The sequence below is a fragment of the Postia placenta genome (assembly GCF_002117355.1).
Source record: "Postia placenta MAD-698-R-SB12 unplaced genomic scaffold POSPLAscaffold_17, whole genome shotgun sequence".
NCBI lineage: Eukaryota > Fungi > Basidiomycota > Agaricomycetes > Polyporales > Adustoporiaceae > Rhodonia > Rhodonia placenta.
In genome coordinates this window covers 250,275-268,827 of record NW_020169848.1, presented here as the reverse complement: position 1 = coordinate 268,827, position 18,553 = coordinate 250,275, and the positions used below count along the sequence as shown (strand labels likewise).

The window sequence follows — 18,553 nt, the reverse complement described above, 5'->3', positions numbered from 1 at the left end:
ATCGAACAAACACACTAGCTCTATTGTGCATTATAGCAGGCACATGTGTCGTAGTCTATCAACATCCACGGTGACGAAGAGGGGACAAATAAGAATAATGAACATGAAGAAGCATTATTTCTGCGTATGTATGAAGCTCGAAATGTAATGTCAGGGGCAAGGAAGTCGTGCGGGTCATTACGTTCTCGTCGACGTCACGGCCTGAATGAATAAGGCCGATTAAGTACATCAAAACCACATGATAGAGTATATGCGGGAACAGAGCAGGTCAAAGAGGTCATGAAGTATGTCATGCGGGTCGGAGGAATTGGCGTGATGTAGAAGCCGGACGTGTATCAAGCGTCTGACAGGTACGTGAGTGTGCAGTTGTAGTGATACAGTGATGTGCAACAAGAGTGTTCATGTGAGGATGCGAAGCAGGACCATGCGATTAGTTTGACTGAGCGGAGGACCCCCATCTGCGCAAAGCGGGGTCGTCTGGCCTTGTGTCAGGGTGTATTTGTAGCCGTCCTTCCCACAGCGCCGCCGATGACTTGGACGGGTCGAAATGCGCGGGATCCGACAGACCGTTCGGAGTATGAGGCGTCCAGCCAGCAGAGCCAATTGAAGATGCGACAAGTGTCGGGACCATCGTCATGATTGAAGACCTGCACGTGACGATCAGTCGGAAGGCCGATGATACAAAGTCAACGAACAACTTACAAAGGCATACGAGTCTCGGGTAGAGGCCGAGCCTTGCGGCTCTTGCCCACGTATGATGAAGCACGCATACGGCCGCCACGAACATGGGCAAATGTACTGAGGTTGTCCTTGACGAGATCAATGGCCGCGTTCCACTCGTTGTCTGGTCTGACCGTAGGCAGGACTTCGGGATTGGAGTGTATCCGCATGGCGATCAGTGCGCGCTCTACTGGTCCATTCGGGATGCAACGGATGAGAGCACCAAGAGGTATCGAGACGATGCCAAGGGCAAGCCCAATACCCCACTCAGCACCGCCAATGCGAGTAACCTGGAATGCAGCACCGCCCACAAAAACGATGAGCACCTGGACCGCGATCTCTGTAAAGGACTTCAGTACTCGACCATCCTACCGGCAATTATGGACGCACCGATGAAAGTGATACCCATGAAATAGTAGTTTCGAGTAATGCCTTCGAAAATATTTAGACGATTGTCTAGTCGGCGACAGTTCACCGAGTTCGCAATCTGGGCGAAGACGAAAATATTGAACACTAACGTCTGCACAACAGACGCATTCGTGTTCGGGTCGAACCGCAGAATGCGATTGCCCAGGAAATGGAAGATAAGCACGATGATGATTTGATAAATAGATTGCCCGACGATTTGCTTATACATATCCGCGGTGAATAGCGGTGAGGTCTTCTTCTCTGGTTTGCGGTCCAGAAGCGCGGGCGAAGCAGGATCGGTTGCCAGAGCTAGCGCAGCGAAGGTGTCCATGATGATGTTAATCCATAGGAGTTGAACAGCAGATAGCACTGAAGTCTCCGACGCAGACGCGATAGCAGACACAAACGTCACCACGACAGCAGTAACATTTGTGGATATTTGGAACTGCAGAAACTTGCGTACCGCATCGTTGACGCACCGCCCCCACATGATGGCTTTCACAATCGACGCAAAGTTGTCGTCCATGAGAATAATGTCCGACGCTTCCTTTGCAACTTCGGTTCCAGAGATGCCCATAGAGAACCCCACGTCGGCCGTCTTGAGCGCTGGGCCGTCGTTCGTGCCATCACCCGTTACACCGACAATCTCACCAAGCTCGCGGAGCTTCTCCACGAGTAGTTTCTTGTCATCAGGTGAAGAACGTGCGAGGACCTGAAGGCGTGGCACGACTTCAAGCAGCTCATTCGAGCTGAGGGACCTGAAGGCAGGTCCTTCCATAATTATACCGCCTGCCGTGAAAATGCCACACTGTGCCGCGATAGATCGCGCGGTTAGGACATTGTCGCCGGTGCACATCTTGACGCTGACGCCAGCCTTCCGACAGTCGGAAACGGCCTCTCGGACACCCTCACGGAGGGGATCCTCGAGGCCAGTGATGGCAATGAGAGTGAGGTCTTGTGCTAGATCGTCGTACTCAACCTATAAACGCGTCACCGAGAGCTCTGACCGCGGTATCCAGTAAGCTTACCTCGTCTTCCGCGGTGTAGCTAGCACCCGCAGGCGGCCAGGTCTCGAAGTCACGATAGCACACAGAAATTGTCCGTAGCATCTGGTTCGCGTAGAAAATGATTGTCCGCGAAATATTATCGCTTGCTAGGTCGTCGATCTCCGCCGTCTCTACGTTCTGGCCAGCCTTCGTTGTGCCATCGGACTTGACCACGACATATCGAGTGCACTTCTTCGACAGTATCTCACTTGCGCCCTTGAGGTAGATCCGGTACCTCCCGTCCTTCATCCGAACGACGACACCCATCGCCTTACGCTTGCTTGAAAAAGGCATCATTTGCACGATATCCGCAGCGTCCCGGGTGACCTTGTAGTCTGCCCAGCCATTCTCCTTGGCGAATTTGAGAAGCGCCATCTCCGTTTTGCTGCCCACAAAGACCAGTTCACCAGTCTCCGGATCCGTGTCCTCGAATGCCGTAGAGTTGACCGCTATTGCCTCGTTGAACAACTCACACAATTGCGGGGAGAAAACGTCGTTGATTTGGTTCTGGTCGATCGAGAAGTCCTCCGTATGCTTTCCGCTGCGGCTGGGACGACTCGGACCGGCCTGTGGCCTATCCTCGTCTCCCTCATCGCCATGCACATTGGATCGGGCTCTGTTTTCCTCAAGCTTGCGCACGAACTTGCAGTGGATGCCGACGGCGCCGGCCACGATCGTCATGACGTTCTGCGTGAGCGTTCCCGTCTTGTCCGTACAGACCACGCTCGCATTCGCCATGGTCTCGCACGAACCGAGAACGCGCACAAGGAGGTTCTCCTTCGTCATGCGTTTCGTGGCAAAAGCCAACGCAAGCGTCACCGCCAGAGGCAGACCTGCAGATCTCGAGATAAGCTTTTTATTTCGTTCGCCGCACTAAATCCGCACCTTCAGGGACAGCGACGACGATCAGGGTCACCGAGATGATCAGGATCTGAACGAACGCGATGCCTTTCTGGTTCGCGGTACGCGGGGGCTCGTTGGTCCCCAATTGAACAAAGAATCGAATCATAAGCGCCGTGAAAAGCAGGATTCCGGCCGCGCTGCCAACTTTCGCAATCAACTCCGCGAGGTCGTTGAGCTTCAGCTGCAAGGGAGTGTTCTCCGTGTCGCCGCGGAGCGCTGTAGATGAATCATTCAGTAAAAGCCCATTAGCGTGATTTAATAAGCCACGTGCTGATGGCACGCTCAATAGTAGAAGTCGACGGTGGAGCGGTAGAGGGAATATGAAAGACTTAGAACTCACCCATCATGATACGCCCGTTGAATGACCTTGGACCAACCGCGATGACCACGTAGCTGCCGTAGCCTTCCAAGACCTTGGCACCACTCACCACGAAGCAATCAGCGCCCGCATGCCCAGGTCCATGCTCTTCGTCGCCGTGCTCCCCGTGTATTCGCATCGCCTCGTCATAATCCACCTTCCTTATCGCATCGCTCTCACCCGTTGCGCCGGACTCATCGCATCGGACATTATGCCCGCCCAAAAACACCCCGTCGCACGGAACGATCTCGCCCGGCTCCAGAAGCGCGACATCGCCCACAACGACCTCGTGCACATCAATCACGCGCTCGACACCCGCGCGGATAACCTTCACGCCACGCTCTTCCTTCTTCTCGTTCAGTGTTTGGAATTGCCGTTCCTTCTGCCAATCGTTGATGGAACCAACGAGGACCTGCATGCGGCGACCAGATTCCGATGCGCACCCGGGATTTGCCGAATTTCCCAAATAGGCAAGTGTACAAGTTCGAGCTGATCAGTACCGGGGCGTCCACGAGAAAGGGTGTACGCACGACTATGAGAATCGCGACAATGATTGCGACACCTTCCACCCAGTCTACGGGGGGCTCGCCCGGCGGTCTAGGTGTCCCAAAGTCCTGGAAGAATCCCAGTGCGAGGGACACAACTGCCGCGATGCTCAGTAACACCTGCGCGCCCATACGTAAGTAAGCACACGCCTTGTGAGGGCATATTTTCCGTTACGCACCAAGACTTTGTCCTTGAGCGCTAACCACATCAGTTGCAACAAACTCTTAGTTTTTCGCGTTGGGAGCACATTTGCTCCATATATGCGCCGCCTCTCGTCCATGCTCACGTCGTACGTGGGCCCGTCGTGGAAGTCGCCGTCTATGTGTTCCGATGCCGTTTCGGACTGGGACTCCCCCTGGATACTGGGCATCCCCGCATAGCTGGAACTGTCGTCACTCCCCGGACCAGTTACCACGATGCCCGGCACAGCCCGTTCCTCATTTCCACCCGGATCAGGCTGCTGTCGGTCGTGCCTTTGGCTCACACCTTCGCCCGCGCCGTGTTGGCCACCAGCACCAGATCTGGGATCAGTTGCGGATTCTGAAGGCTTGGGCGCGGCAGCAGGCTGACCAAGCGCACGCGCCGACAGACCGTGCTTCGGGTGTGTACCAAGGCCCCTGAGCAGTCCTTTGACGCCACCCATTTTTTCGAGCGCGTCCAGCGATTTTGGGTCGACAAGCCCCGCGAGGCTGTGGGGCTTGAATTCGAATGGCCTTACATCAAGGTTCTCGTCCGCCGACGGATCGAGAGCAGGTCTGGCTAGATCCGCATCTTCTTGCTCAGACGGGTCTTTGAGCGGGTTACGGTCGTCGTCGTGGTGAGCAGCATTTTGGCCTTCCGACGTATGGTCTAGGAGCTTGGCGCGGCTGTGCTGTGAACCGGAGCGGGAGCGGACTGTGGTGCCATCATATTCCGACCCACCGGAGATGGAACCGCCGTCGAAATGAGTATGCGTCGGTGAGGGCGGCGCGAGCGAGTGCCAGTCGCTTCCGGAACGCGGGGAGCTTACTGGCACCATACCGAAGTGCGAATGTGAGTCTGGTTCGGTGCCCTCGCTGGAGCCAATTGAGCTAGCCACACTGCCCTTGCGCCGGTGCTTGCCGCTGTAATTGGGCGTCAAGAGCTGGAGAGAGGAGATGCCATCTCTTTGTTCGGGCTTGTTGTCCCTGAGAGCGAGTGTGCTAGCGAAATGCACGGAGGAGCGGTTGGACAAAGTCGGCGAGGGTGGCACATGATGCACCGAGGAGCCAGCATCAGAGCCAGTGTATGAAGGCGACAGCGAACGTGGCCCCAGTGTTGGCGAGAGCGTTGGTGAATATGGCACTTCCAGAGATGACCTAGCTAAGGGACGCAGGATTGGGGATGGCGAGAGGAGCGACGGGCTCGCCGACAGGAGCTGGTCATTGGGAGTATGTACATGCAGTCCAGGCGAACCATATTCCGGATGCGGCATTGAGGGCTGAAGATACCCCTCGTCATGAGCGTCAGAAACATCGAGAGAGGAAGAAAGGTCTGTGGTGACTATAGAAGGAATTTCTGGTCCGCTATGAAACTGAGACATGATACAAGTGTGCTGAGAGGAGAGGCGAAGAAGTGAGGGGCACCAGAGGAGGATTCCAGCATTTAGTAGGATAGCTGATGGACAGGGTTAAGAAAGGGAATGTGCGGAGGCCGCGCCTTATTTCAACGTTGCCCTAAGGCGAAGTTTCGAGTGGAAGGCACCGCCTCGTCAGATCGGGTCAATGAGATCTCGCTCGGTGCCAAGACAAGCTCATATAAGGTTTCACTCCAAGCGGCGCCGGTCCAGCACCCCTCCCTCCTCCACTCCATGTGCCGCAACACCATGTCTCTTTCTCGTCGTGCAGCTGCACTTCATGCCCTTCTAACCCTCTGGTGTCGAGACAACAGCGGTTACCGCCTTGGCGGAAGTATCACCGTACCGCTGGCTCGATCTTGATCGCCTAAATTCGGCAGTCGCACCCCACGCGCTTTGCCGAAATAAGGAACGGAAGGCGCGGCTTTCGCACCGTCGCTGTCCGCTACATACCGCTGTCCGCAATATGTGTTCTCCTATGGTGACTCAACATCTGTGCTATGCTCACCCAAGCATTCCAATCCTTGAAATTGCTCTAGTCCAGTGCACGCAGTCCATGTTTTTGTTCTCGAAGCGCCGAGACCATCTGGGCGGACAGCCTACAATAAATACCAGCTCATGTGCTTTTATGTACGTGTGCTCCTTTTTTAATAGGCTGTTCTCTTTTCTCCTCGGCTCTCCTGAGAGCGGATCCAGAAGTCATGATCGATCTGCTGCCCCATTGTACCCGAATGAGGTCAGTCAGCATCGTTTGTTCCGTATGACGGTTCCAGTAGCCACTTTATGGAGCGCATTGACAGCATCCTCGGCCATTTACGTCGGTGAGTGGTGCTCCATCTCGGAATCTTAGTACACCCTCCATAGGAGTAGATATTCGTCAGGAACACAGCCATCTGTGTCGAAGCTCTCAGCATCGTGATCGTGATGTATACCACATAGTACTGCTACTTGGCTGTTGGGATTCGCAGCCAATCCGTGGACTTTGGGCCTAATATCGAGCTTCATGCGCAGTAGATACAGGTGAGGTTATTTCTAGTCATATCTTCTGATCAGCGAAGCCGAGTATGTATGCATCTCGATCTGCCAGAGCGACCTCGTGAAACCATGCATCGTTGAGCATATCCGCCACCGCCATGATCATCAATTAAGTCCCATGATCTTCGCCTCGGTGTCATGTAATGATGCTCGCTCGACGAGTATGGAGGGTATGTCTTCATCTGGCAGGCTTCGTAGCATCATCATCGCATCTGCTCTTATAAAGACAGCTCAATTCGCGCACCAACCGCAGATTTGCCGAACGAAGGGAACCTGCTCGCAATCTGCGCCTCATGCATAAGGATATCCTTCCAGTTCCAGTCCGCCCGGGCCTGCTTCCCGGTGCACGTTCCTATCACTTCCCCGTCGTGCTCTTAGTAACCCCAGTCCCCGTCTCCTGAGAGAGTACCCTACACACTTCATTATCGGGGGGAACCCCTATCGCCATGCCTAACCAGCATGTTGCCCCCCCCCACCTTCCCGCTTACACATTACAAGCTCTGCGTGTGTACGATCGCGGGGTGATTGTTGTATCCAAGATCCAGGTCGAATATCAGAGTCTATGAAAAAACGTGGTCGACGACTGTACGGTCGCGTGTTGCAGGACGCAGGCCGCACAACGTCGCGTTGGCGCCCGAGTGCGAGCGCCAGCGCCCATGACGCACCGATCGAGAAAGTGGACGGGCGCAAGATCGAGATAGCGATCATATTCGCCATCATGAATCCTCGTTGCAGTCGGGATAGTACGCGATATTCACTCGTGGGTACGCGAGAGATGGGCTTTGCGCCCTCGCTCAGTGGGCGCAGCGTCTACGAAACCACGCTGGCGCTCACTGGTGGGCGTTCAGGCGGCCCTAACGCTTCGCGGCTGTCAGGGTGTCTGAATGCAAGCCGATTGAGTGTCCAAGGTACCAGGTCCCTATATAGCATCCTCAGCGTTTCCGGCCTGTGTCCAAGACGCCATCCGCGCATCGTCTGTGTCAAGATATATGGTGGCGCAATCCCACAAGTCGGTATCGCGGAGTCTCTTGCCCTGGTGACTCTTGGACCTGTCTGTTCATCATGAGAAGGCGGTCTTAGCTTGATGAACGAACGAAGTGGAGCTCGAGCCCGCGATAGATCACCTTGGCAGCTAGTTGGCTCAGATAACCAACATCGTGGTTGAAATCGGCCAGTACAACACAATAGCCCCGTAGCCGCACACAGTATCCAGCTGCCGGTGGGAGCAAGAGTGGGATGGTCAGAGAGTTCAAGTACAAGCGCCGCCTGAACGGATCTAGATCCAGTACAATGGCGCGTGATTATCTGCGCGTCTTGCCGTCGTGATCCCTTATCAGATAATCACTGATGCAGAAACGACATACTGTCGCCGCAACGCATGTAGGTCGACTCGGCGACTCGACTGCATAGCTCGAAACTATGAGCTGTATTGACAGAAAAACATTTGCAGATGTACATTTTCCGAAGAGTCATATCCGGAGTATCCTTGTCCCCGGCATCGCATTATGACAAATGGTGCGCAAAATTAGAGGCCCGATACGTCCTTCTCAGTCTTGTTCCCGCTTTTAGTGTTCTATTCATGCATATTTTCAGCAGAAACGAAGAAAATCATGCGCAGCTTGCATCGCAATGCTGCTTCCCTTTTGTCAAATGCTGTGTATGTACTGATGGCTCGGGTCGGGACATGGAATCCCGCAGAAGGTGATCGCGGAGCTTCACATTCCATGCATAACCAGATGCATGGAATAATTCGGTATGAATGACTTGCATTCACAATAACAGAGCCTCGCGTAGAAGCCCATTGTCGGTCCACTTTGACTCATTTTCTTTAAGTGCTGACACGTGGCTCGTTTTGTCTAGACAGGGTGAAGTAAAGCTACAAGGTAATTCACTACATGAAACATAATTCCAAACAGACTTTACGGGGAAACTGACCATGTCATTTTCTCACCAGATGCTGATCCTCGTTCTGCGGCGGCTAAATGTGCTTGGTCGCGACCGCCCGTGGCATTTCATAACATAGCACAGGTACTGTGCGTCTTATCCTAGAGCGGTCGCGCCTTCTTTTACGCTTGATATTGATTATGGTGCATGTGTTCTGTTAACGGCCCGCATGGCCCCAAAGAAGAGCACCGCCCTTGCCGAATAGAAAATGGTACACTGCACTGCGCAGTATAATACACTTTCCAAGAACATTAGATCCGTCCCCTACCATCCATGTACGTCCAGACAGGGCTGGCAGAACCTACGAAGGTAAACCGGAACCCGGCGACCTATTATCTGCTACTATATTTGGCAGTTGATGCGGTTGGACGCTCTTCTACGGTCTTCTGGTGGTTTGCAGTCCACATTGTGGACGATCGTGTACATACAGGTCTAAACCGAGATAATATTTATTGTAACCAGACCATCTTGCTACGACATGCAAGCAACTTAGTTAGATTCCAAATACTCGAGCGCCTACGATTGGCCAATGAAACATAAATGTGATCTACGTATCTCTCTGAATACGCATTTCAGGCCGCCAATAATACCAATTTCGGATTAAAGGTTAAGGCCGTCATTTCGGGCAGGTTGAGACACAATGCACGCATGTTGGACACGCCATTTGACTGCGATCAGCGCACACATCCACGATGCGTCATCATGGCGGTGCACTTAGCTCATAATGTGCTGCTTTTACCCTTGTACGACGGCCCAGACTCTCACCAACGACTTGGCATGAGATTCAGGGCTCATCGAGAGCATCTCGATGACGGGTATAGCACACGTTGTATTCGGATCATTCGCATGACGGACCGTGCACCTTGATTTACGTCTTTTGAAACACGTCGTTACTCGTCCTCGTCTGATGGTGTTGTTAGCATTATTGTGCTTCTTCTTGGGTTCCTCATACCTTGACAAATACCTCGTGAGGCACTGGCGAATCTACTGGACTAATCTTCTGACAATATACCGCTTTTTATCATGAATCGTCGATTTGCTAAAAGGCATGAATACCCGCACATCATCCATCGTGAGTCATTAGCATAATGCAAACGTGGACGGGCGGATGCATTAACGGGGCATTGCGCCGACATCTCGAAGTGATCAATGAACCCACCCATTGCAAATGCAAGGAGACGAGAATCGACATCCGCGCCCACCGGCTATATAGCCTCATAACAGCCGAAGGCCAGATCTTTGCCACGGCGCAGTCATACCCAGCGGAGTGCTTCCTGTTGTCTGTTCTAAAAGGAAGTGCGGTGAGATGGCCATGAGTCATGGACGTGCTATTCGAGTAGTTGGTCTAACTAATAGCGCCGCTGCTCATGTGTGGTATACGAGTATTTGCACAGGAAGCACAGGAAGTCAGGCATGAACTGTACCCAGTACACGGCTGCACGTACACGCAAAAATTGACGTTTGTCTGGCATCTAAAGCTTCTGCACCCTTCCACCAAAACCGTAGAGCAGCCGCATCGACCAGATGGAACGCAGCTCAGACAAATACTTGGCTGCAATAATATCGTCATGTTCCATGACAACGGTAGGCCCTGACGGGCGTCAGGCACGGAGGAAGCCAGACGCGTCACCCTGCCGACATAGCAATCGGACACGGCATGTACTGTATGCTGCGGATATATTGTCAAATGAGAGCAAGCGAGCTCTAAAGACTCACAAACTAGTATTTCATATGAGCTAGCCTGTTGATACAAATGAACACATTGGGGCAAAGTTTGAGACAATAAGCGTTACAGACACCGATCTCACCACTCACCGTGAATATATCGAAATGGTCTATATGCCTTCTGAGCTGATATTGAAGACATGTAAGTATGTCTGCGGGAAGCAAGTCGTACACCACATAGGATTCATCGATAATTAGATGATGATATTGCCATTTCACGACTGCAGTGGCGGTACAGGACCACATGATGGCAGCGAGAATCTGTCCTAAACAGGAATGTCCTGTATTGAGTACAGAGGACGACAACCTCCGTTGCTTTTCATACGGGGCACCTCGCATGCGTGTCGCAAAACAGAACAGTCGTCAGGATTTCTAGTCTCGTGGTCTTACTAACGCTCTCAAGATGCCAATAAGCTATGCTTCGCGCTTTATTTACAATCGTCCAGAGCAGTCGGATGAACATATAGAACTTCTAAGCACAGAAGAGTTACATTCCGGCTGGATCGCTCCTGCTTTGGGTCAACACTGAAATCTATGAACCCGATGGTCACTCACAGTAAAGACATTGTGATACACGTGAACACGTGGAAGATACAAGACGCGCGATACGTACTGTAAGTGAAAGGTGATCGTCCCCGCATCGTACTCGGAAAAACAGTTACATTAGATAGCAAGCACCAAGGCTATGGGTAAGCGAACTGTATGAGAGATAGTAGAATGCTGGAGGATGGCTCGAATCTCAAGAGCAGCTAGCAGTCATGAGACTAGGGGAGCAGGCGCGTAGTTACCACCTGAGCCTGCATGTTCCTACGCGTTGGCAGACCCGGAGAGGTCTAGTATCACCAAGGGCGCCACGACATCAGGGTCCATTGTAGCATCGTACGGAACAGGTTCCGCGGGTTCAGGAAGGACATCCTGATCGGAGAGTGGCCGCGGCGTTTCCGCAGGAGGCTGAGGCAATGCAGTCGCCTTCCAACCGCTCCTCCACGAGGCGAGTCCTGCAAGAAGACCGAACACGCCGACCCATATCTGCGGGATACAATATCAGCGCACGGAGCTATCAGAGAAGATAGAGGCCCAAAATGAAAGCTCTACAGCAGAAGGACAATAACACTACACAACTAAATCCGCCTAGTCTCGCTCGAGGTCTCCATATCCAGAGTCATGCTAGCAAGGGAACAACAATACGCGGCTTAGACTATAAGAAGAGACACGCACATCATTATTGAATAAGCCCTTTTCAAGTGACCTGTTATAACGAAAGAACCGGAGTATTGTCAGCACAAGCCGCCCGCATATGCACGCAGCAGTCTAGAAGAACAGGATGAAAAGAGATCCGAAGTAGCCATCATGCACAGCCCAAACTACTAGCGACGGCCAAGAGGGGAACGACAAGTGCCGTGTTTTCCGCGTCAGATGAGGCGGCATGTCCGCTGATATCACGAACCTCATGCTCCAGACTATGCGCACTTGTTCCGCCGATTGCCGCCATACGCCGCAACTTCAGACTGTGAACATGGAGCACAGAAGTACAGAAGTCGAGAATACCGCAAATGATACCACGAATGTCAGGCAATCGTGAGCAAGACGGAGGCGCTTGCGTTAGGTACCTGCCACAAAATTGAACACAGACCACAATGCTCGATAGGCGTGCTACCAAGCCGGCTCTAGAAGCTGACGCCTCTCGACAGCTAGCACCTGCGACAAGATTCACGAGGCTGCCAGTGAAGACTAAACATAGTACACAAGGATTAGGAGGCGTCCCGCATACCGCCATTAAGCAACGCTATAAATGCATGCCACGAGGGCAGACCTTTCATGCTGCATGAACGTCTCGGCGGGACGAAGCAGACAATGGCTCCTCTCGAAGCCTCGGCGCCCGCGCATAGCCTTCAGATAAGACCCGATATTACGGTCCAAACGGCGCACCTGCAGGCAGGTGGACGGCAGAACGAACAGCGAGCATCCGTGGCAGAAACACGATCACGTGCCCCGTCAGGGCGCACAGCCTCGTCTATAGTGGGGCCGCCGCGCTGGAGTGCGAGATATCAGGCATTCCAAAGAGAAAGAGTGGTCCCTTGTGGGAGCTTAGAAGGCAGATCCACGGCCAATGACTGGAGCACGGGAGCACAAGACGCGCTCGGCGAGGACGTTCATTTCATACAGTGCACAGCTAAAGACAAATGGGAGAATCGCCGTCGGCAAGAAAGCGCCTCGAACGTGGTTCGATGAGCCTGTCGGCTGAGCATCGCGAGGCAGGCAACAGTTTTTGGCACTAATGGAGAACATTTTACCCTGGTAAACCCGGCAGCATTCGAAATGGAGCAACACAGGTGCAGTGAACAGTGCATGCATGCATACAGTGAGGGCACGTACGCACCAATGAATCGTCAACGGTAAGTAGCCCACATTGACGACCACCTCACTCCAAAAGGCATCCCATCTCTTGTGCAATTCTTCCTTTTCTACCGCAGTAGCGGTCTGTTCTCAGCGAGAGTAAGATATCTGGGAGTTATTGTTCATGGGACACTGACTCGCACCTTAGATTTGTTGATGTCGCGCTCGCGCATCTGGAGCAATTTCCGATCCTCACGAAGGTGCGCAAATTGCAAAGCCACATATAGGGCCCAGAAGCGGCACGACCAGATCCCCAGAGCATTGATGTCCAGCGGGATACGCTTCTCGCTGGGCTTGGACTTTGTAAACGGTAAGAGCGCGGATACTGAGGGCTTCGGGATTTCTGAGGGAATGATGCCATGTGCGAGCAGGTAGTAAAGGTGTTCAAGGGGGTAATACGCAAGCATAGACCAGCCCTGTAGTCGCTCAAGCGTGAGCAGTCGGCGGGTTGGCGGTCGGTTTCGTTCTATCGACGTGAGCCACTGTATGATCGGCAATAGGCCTGCGGGTCGTAGGGATCATGGTGAGTACATTAGTCGACATAATAGTCAGCGCCATGAGAAGACATGAATTGACGGTACTTGCCCCAGATTCGGAAGAACATCCTTGCATCCCCTATCAAGTTGTAAACCTTTGTGAGGCTCTCCGCAGCGCCACTATGGGCAGACGATCGTGTACCAGCACGATGCTGGAGACGCGCTCGGAACTGCAGGAATGGAATCACAAGTTTCACAGCATATTGAATGATCTGTTAGAGGTAAGGTCCACGGAAGGTGGGTCAATCATGGTCAACCGACTTTACGGGCGAAATGCTAACCATGAACAGCTTGCTAGGAAGCACATAACACGCGTCAGACCGTTCAGACGGTTAGGTCTGCAATGCCTACTGACTCGCTACCACTCCAGGTACTAAGATATCTCACGAGATGGTCGATTGTTTCTGACGTCGGCACGAAGGCGAATGAGCCCAGTGTCAAGTCTTCAATCCGGGACAAAGTAAGCGGTTTCGACGGTCGGGACATGATGAGATCCCGCGACAATGTAACTCGAGCTTAGAGTGAGTGATAGTATACGGCACTATGGTCGCCCGAGAGCAGGAATGCGTCGTGGACGAATGCCAGTCTTATGCACGAGAGTATTGCGACCGACTCCGCGCGGGGCAGCGTCTGACGCGTGATCGAGTCTGGGGCACCGCGGGTCCGATGCTTTGCGCAGGGTGGGAAACACTTACGTAATGGCTGTACAGTGCGCCCTTATAAGGCCAGCCACCGCGCTTTACAACCCTTAGAACAAAAATCCATGAGGACACAAAAGTTCGGGCTCGGTGGTCGCTCTTCCGTCTCCTTGTCCGCGTTCCAGTCCTCTAGAACGATCCACGGTATCTTCGCAGGGTATCGAGTTTTTCTCTGGTGCAAGGGATTCATCTGCTCGACCGGTTGACCTGCTGTCTTGGAGGCATCGCTTCGGCTGGTGCTCATGACATGGTAGTGGTGGATTGGGAGGATGTGTTTCTTTGCTGGGGGAGACTGACAGATGTGTATCTTTCGCCATGTATTATTTGGATTTTGTCATGTCATCACAATATAAAACCTCTCTTCAGTATTGTCAGTGTGAGCTTGGAGACATGTTTCTAGGAAGTATGTAAGTGCGGTGTCATCGATTGTTTGTACAGGGTGGAGGGGCTGCATTGTGGACGTAGCGACACTGGAGTCTAGGGGTGAGCTAATGATATTCATGCTCATTCCTGTGTACTCGACAGTACAGCAATAAAGACTCATTTGGGTTTGTACATCGTGGATGTCTCACATTGACGGCAGGACAAGCTCACTTCCCTCCTTCTCCCATCTTCGATTCCATAGAGACCATAGTGGCAACCCTATCCATCATGGGCATAGGTCGCTTTGAGAATACCATCTTACGTCTTACAATCACCACTACGTCCCATCCTGCATGTGGTCTCTTGCTGTCTGGCTCATCCGCGTCATTCATCGACGTATCCCCGTCGGCAGCAGTGTCGCTCGGACGGCGATGTAGAACTGCCAAAGGCTTGGGGAGATTGACGAGCTTTCCCTCGAGCAGATGGTGCCCTATCCGCAGAGTGGACTTCTTCTACGCGTGCAAAATGGGTCAGGCGGACATCCGGATACAGCAGCGTCTTCGGCTTACAGTCGCATCGTCTATTCGTAGCTTTCCGACCGTCTGGCCCTGCTTATCCCCTTCCGCCTCCAGCGAGCCCTGGAGCTCGATGAGGATGACCTCTTCGCTCCCGAATTGTGCGAGCTGAGGCGGGAATGTGTGCTGAGAGGTGGATGCACCAACATTTGAGGCATGTATGGGAATGATCATCTGTGGGGTTGAACCAAGGATGCAGAACAGATGCGTGAGGCAATGGAATAGCTGGATGAACGCGATCGCGACGCGTCGACGCGTTTGCGGCGGCGCACGTGAGCCCCTTGCCCAGGATCGCCCTCGCTTCCGGTTCCCGCAATCCTCACGCACAATGGAAAGCACACGGCCCACACGACTGAGCGACGGCCACCAACTGGTCGACCTTCCCTCTGGCACGCGTCTGGAATGCCACGTTTCACTAGCACCCGCCTCCGCGTACACATCCGACGAACTCGACGCCGACGCCGACCAGGGCAAACTAGCTGTCTGCCTGCATCCATGGGCATGGCTGGGCGGGAGGATGGAGGATCCGTGCGTCTTCAGCATCCTGGCTGACCGGAGCTGCTGGGTTGACCCGGGTTCTCTGCCATTTCGCGTGGACTAACGCGATCTCGACGCCTGCAAAACTACCGGATGAAACCTTAGCGTACTGCAAATGCTCATGAGCCCATTGCACGCGCAAGGATATGACGTCCTGCGGTACAACTCCCGCGGGGTAGGACAGTCGACCGGGCGATCATCCTGGACAGGAAAGAGCGAAGCCCAGGACCTGCAGGAACTGATCCAATGGGCCGTGATGTCTATGTCCTCTGTGCGGTCCCTCGTGCTTGTCGTGCGTTCTATCTGTTCTAACAGCAGGCGAAGCGCATCACCGACGCTTGATGATGTTAGGGTTATTCGTATGGCTCGCTGATCGTATCCCTCCACCCAATCCTTCCAGACACGGAAATATCGCACATCCTGCTCTCGTATCCCCTCAGTCCTCGGCACTGGCTCACCGCATTCCATGGGAGATACTACACAAATGCTCTCAACACGCTCTTGAGCGATCCGCGAGCCGTCGTGCTCGTTGTCTATGGTGACGAGGACAACTTTACATCCGTCGAAGAATACGATTTGTGGGCCGACGACTTGTCACGGCAAGCTGACGGCAGAGGAAAGCTAGAGATCGTCAGGATTGCTGAAGCAAACCACTTCTGGCGAGGGCCGGATACTACCACGCGACTGGTCGAAGCCGTGGAAGGTTGGCTGTCGTGATGTCTCGTTTTCTTCGCCTGGTCTCGTCTCGTGCGTTTGTGAAGGTCGTGCTGGGTGCTTGTCAGCTTGTACTCTACTAGCAATGAATGCCCGTTGAGCCTCTGTACCATAGAAAAGTTCATTGGAGAGCTTCGACAGCTACACAACATGTCCGTATAACAGCATAGTCCATAACAAAAGGGTCTGTCCGTAGAACGCCACAGGTCTCACGCGAGCTGTGCGAAACCGACGACTGAGAATAAGCTAGGTCAGCAGCACCCTTGCGTGTGAAAGATGTGGAAGCTCACGATGGTTCTCGACTGGACATACGTCGCATTGTAGAAGCGCTTTTCGTTAGAAATGTCACGAGAAGACAGAGGAGTACGTACTGTCGTATGCGGAATACGCGTTTTCCAGGAACTTCTGCCCTAGGTCGAACATATCCGGGCCACCCGAGGCAAGCCAGGTGTGCGTGAGGTTGTCCGTGATATTCAGGGACGCGTGCAACGTCGGGGGCACAATGTACCTGTTTGCAGATATTGTAAGCGACGTGCCACTCACAACACGACCGAGCACCTACTTGGAAGCAGGAATGCTGAAGTTCAGGTTCCCGATGCCGATCTCCATGTCGGGCAACGAGTCGACGGTGACGTTGGTGGGGAAGACGAGGGTGCCGGCAATGGCTGACGACTGGTCGAGCGATGCGTTAGGAATATCGGCGAGCAGTGCGACGAACGAATCACTTGCGGAGAGTTCAGCATTCGAGCACGAGTGAGAAGCGGTCTCCAGACTCACAAGGGAATGGCGATGAACAGTACACCAGTGTCTGTGCGGGCATATATGGGCCCAGCGGTGACGTTCTCGCCTATTGTGAAGCTCGAGACCTACGGGGGCGGATCAGACACACTATTCTTCGAGAGCAAATGCAGGGAAGACTCACGTTAAACTCCCAGTGGAAGTCGACCGGCTGGTTTTGGGGGAGCCAAGTGACATCTCCTACGCGGTGTCCCTCATCAGATCATATGGATAGCTGATAAATGCCATGACACATACCGTTGATCTTGCTCTGGTCGACACCACCAAAGGTGATCTCGCCAAAGCCCTCAGGCACGCCGTTCTCGCTCAGCGGGCTGACATAGATGCCAAACACGCCGCTTTCGATCGACCCCTCCGACAGCAGATTCTCGACGAATGTCGGCGTCGTATTGTGACCTGACACTTCGCCGTAATTCGAGCCGGACGGGCCAAGTCCCACTGCGCCCCGAGGTCAGCGTCGAAGGAGGGGACGAGTACAAATACCAGTGATGTACGGGCCAGTGACATGAACGGCCAGATGGCTGCAATAACGATAACTTTGCCCGCGCTCCAAGGACTGTCCCATGCAGCAAGTAGTAGCGCCGGGGAATGCATCAACAGCGCCCGTGATTTAAAACACCGTCCGGAAAGGAAAGGGGATCCACAAGATCTGAAGTCTGCGGCTACTCGCGCTGTCGTGATGTTTTTGGGGGAAGCGGCAAATCACTTGACTACAGAAGGCATCACTCGCTGACCGTGATCGCTGACTGGGCATTGTCCGTACACCACTGAATGATACTATGTTGGGCACTCACCAATACCACCAATGGGCTCCACGAGAGTAAAACCTTGCATATATCCTGCAGAGCCGATGAGCTGGGAGGACACTGTCGCCTGTCCTATAGTGACGCGGTCCAGATACGCAGTGCCGTTGACGCCGCCCGTGCCGTATCTAAGCAAGAACAGGTGTAATCCAGCTTGAACGTAAGTTCCTCAGATGTGGACGCACCCTACGCTGAACGTTTCGTTTGTCCTGACGGTGATGCGTGAGCGTTTGTCACTCATGATCGATATGGCATGGAACTCACGTCTGCGTGTGTGGCCCAGGAATATACTTCTCCTGCGCACCAACCCAGAGGATGGCGCTGCCCGTATCAACCAAGACTTCATTAAAAGTCTGATCATCTCCAGCTTGTACTGCAGTCCCCGATGCGACGCCGAGAGCCCGTCAGAGGAATCAGTTACGCGTCACTTGAAAGCACGTACCTACGGCGACCACTTTGAGCGCGGCATTGGTGAGAGGAGCGGATGGGCCTGCAATCGTTGTTCAACAGGACAGTTTGATTCAAGAGTGAGGGCCAACTCACGGTAGAATGGCGCGGCATTCGGCCTACGAGATGTTCAGCTTGTGAGACGATCTCGAACGTGTTCACGACTCACGCTAGGCTCGTCTTGAAGGGAACTTTGAGATTCGTCGCAGCGTGAATTTGCGCTGCTCCGAGGAGGGTCCACACGGCGGCTGCTTTCGCGGTTGAAAAGAGCGACGGCATTATGTCTGGATGTTTAGTCTTAGGGGATGGACGCGTAAGGACGGGCGAAAATTATAGGATTCGATGGGGCCAAAGACTCTGGGAGAACGATAGTGGCGGCCGTTGGAGAACCCCCTCGAGCACGTTG

General features: G+C 53.5%; 6 protein-coding genes across 6 annotated transcripts; 2 read left to right on the top strand and 4 right to left on the bottom strand.

Annotated features, from left to right (window-relative positions):
- Nucleotide 1: 1 nt before the first annotated feature.
- POSPLADRAFT_1174158 (hypothetical protein) lies at nt 2-4,660 on the bottom strand. Its single transcript, XM_024488277.1, has 9 exons — nt 4,498-4,660; nt 4,160-4,299; nt 3,966-4,100; nt 3,418-3,847; nt 3,060-3,293; nt 2,157-3,007; nt 1,111-2,107; nt 703-1,060; nt 2-647 (listed from the first exon to the last, which is right to left on the bottom strand). The coding sequence occupies exons 1-9, from the start codon at nt 4,622-4,624 to the stop codon at nt 431-433; spliced, it is 3,489 nt and encodes a 1,162-aa protein (XP_024334417.1). The 5' UTR covers nt 4,625-4,660; the 3' UTR covers nt 2-430.
- Nucleotides 4,661-7,056: 2,396 nt separating this feature from the next.
- On the top strand, nt 7,057-7,676 carry POSPLADRAFT_1156358 (hypothetical protein; the record flags this gene model as incomplete). Its single annotated transcript, XM_024487062.1, has 2 exons — nt 7,057-7,114; nt 7,150-7,676. 2 exons carry the CDS (start codon nt 7,057-7,059, stop codon nt 7,674-7,676), a joined length of 585 nt encoding a protein of 194 aa, XP_024334416.1.
- Nucleotides 7,677-11,086: 3,410 nt separating this feature from the next.
- Nucleotides 11,087-13,698, bottom strand: POSPLADRAFT_1156228 (hypothetical protein; the record flags this gene model as incomplete). Its single annotated transcript, XM_024487045.1, has 7 exons — nt 11,087-11,308; nt 11,498-11,528; nt 12,660-12,760; nt 12,814-13,178; nt 13,253-13,424; nt 13,494-13,506; nt 13,568-13,698. 7 exons carry the CDS (start codon nt 13,696-13,698, stop codon nt 11,087-11,089), a joined length of 1,035 nt encoding a protein of 344 aa, XP_024334415.1.
- An 802-nt stretch (nt 13,699-14,500) lies between these two features.
- Nucleotides 14,501-15,022, bottom strand: POSPLADRAFT_1155935 (hypothetical protein; the record flags this gene model as incomplete). Its single annotated transcript, XM_024487008.1, has 2 exons — nt 14,501-14,785; nt 14,843-15,022. 2 exons carry the CDS (start codon nt 15,020-15,022, stop codon nt 14,501-14,503), a joined length of 465 nt encoding a protein of 154 aa, XP_024334414.1.
- A 154-nt stretch (nt 15,023-15,176) lies between these two features.
- On the top strand, nt 15,177-16,102 carry POSPLADRAFT_1156265 (hypothetical protein; the record flags this gene model as incomplete). The annotated part of the gene is made up of 3 exons (XM_024487050.1): nt 15,177-15,376; nt 15,491-15,677; nt 15,737-16,102. The coding sequence occupies 3 exons, from the start codon at nt 15,177-15,179 to the stop codon at nt 16,100-16,102; spliced, it is 753 nt and encodes a 250-aa protein (XP_024334413.1).
- Nucleotides 16,103-16,207: 105 nt separating this feature from the next.
- On the bottom strand, nt 16,208-18,517 carry POSPLADRAFT_1174154 (hypothetical protein). The gene is made up of 13 exons (XM_024488276.1): nt 18,317-18,517; nt 18,244-18,266; nt 18,143-18,190; nt 17,965-18,073; nt 17,886-17,909; nt 17,692-17,828; nt 17,135-17,335; nt 17,022-17,077; nt 16,877-16,965; nt 16,662-16,823; nt 16,471-16,607; nt 16,390-16,401; nt 16,208-16,334 (listed from the first exon to the last, which is right to left on the bottom strand). The coding sequence occupies exons 1-13, from the start codon at nt 18,424-18,426 to the stop codon at nt 16,309-16,311; spliced, it is 1,134 nt and encodes a 377-aa protein (XP_024334412.1). The 5' UTR covers nt 18,427-18,517; the 3' UTR covers nt 16,208-16,308.
- Nucleotides 18,518-18,553: the final 36 nt, after the last annotated feature.

What these genes read in the sequence shown, in the direction of transcription:
- POSPLADRAFT_1174158 (XM_024488277.1), bottom strand. Translation starts at nt 4,624, where the DNA reads ATGGGTGGCGTCAAAGGACTGCTCAGGGGCCTTGGTACACACCCGAAG. An exon ending in CGCAACTGATCCCAGATCTG is followed by an intron (nt 4,300 to 4,497) that starts GTGCTGGTGGCC and finishes CGGAACACATAG; the next exon opens with ACGGCGACTTCCACGACGGG. An exon ending in CCCGAGACTCGTATGCCTTT is followed by an intron (nt 648 to 702) that starts GTAAGTTGTTCG and finishes CGTCACGTGCAG; the next exon opens with GTCTTCAATCATGACGATGG.
- POSPLADRAFT_1174154 (XM_024488276.1), bottom strand. Translation starts at nt 18,426, where the DNA reads ATGCCGTCGCTCTTTTCAACCGCGAAAGCAGCCGCCGTGTGGACCCTC. An exon ending in GGAGCCCATTGGTGGTATTG is followed by an intron (nt 17,336 to 17,691) that starts GTGAGTGCCCAA and finishes CTCGGGGCGCAG; the next exon opens with TGGGACTTGGCCCGTCCGGC. An exon ending in CTGTTCATCGCCATTCCCTT is followed by an intron (nt 16,824 to 16,876) that starts GTGAGTCTGGAG and finishes ACTCTCCGCAAG; the next exon opens with TGATTCGTTCGTCGCACTGC.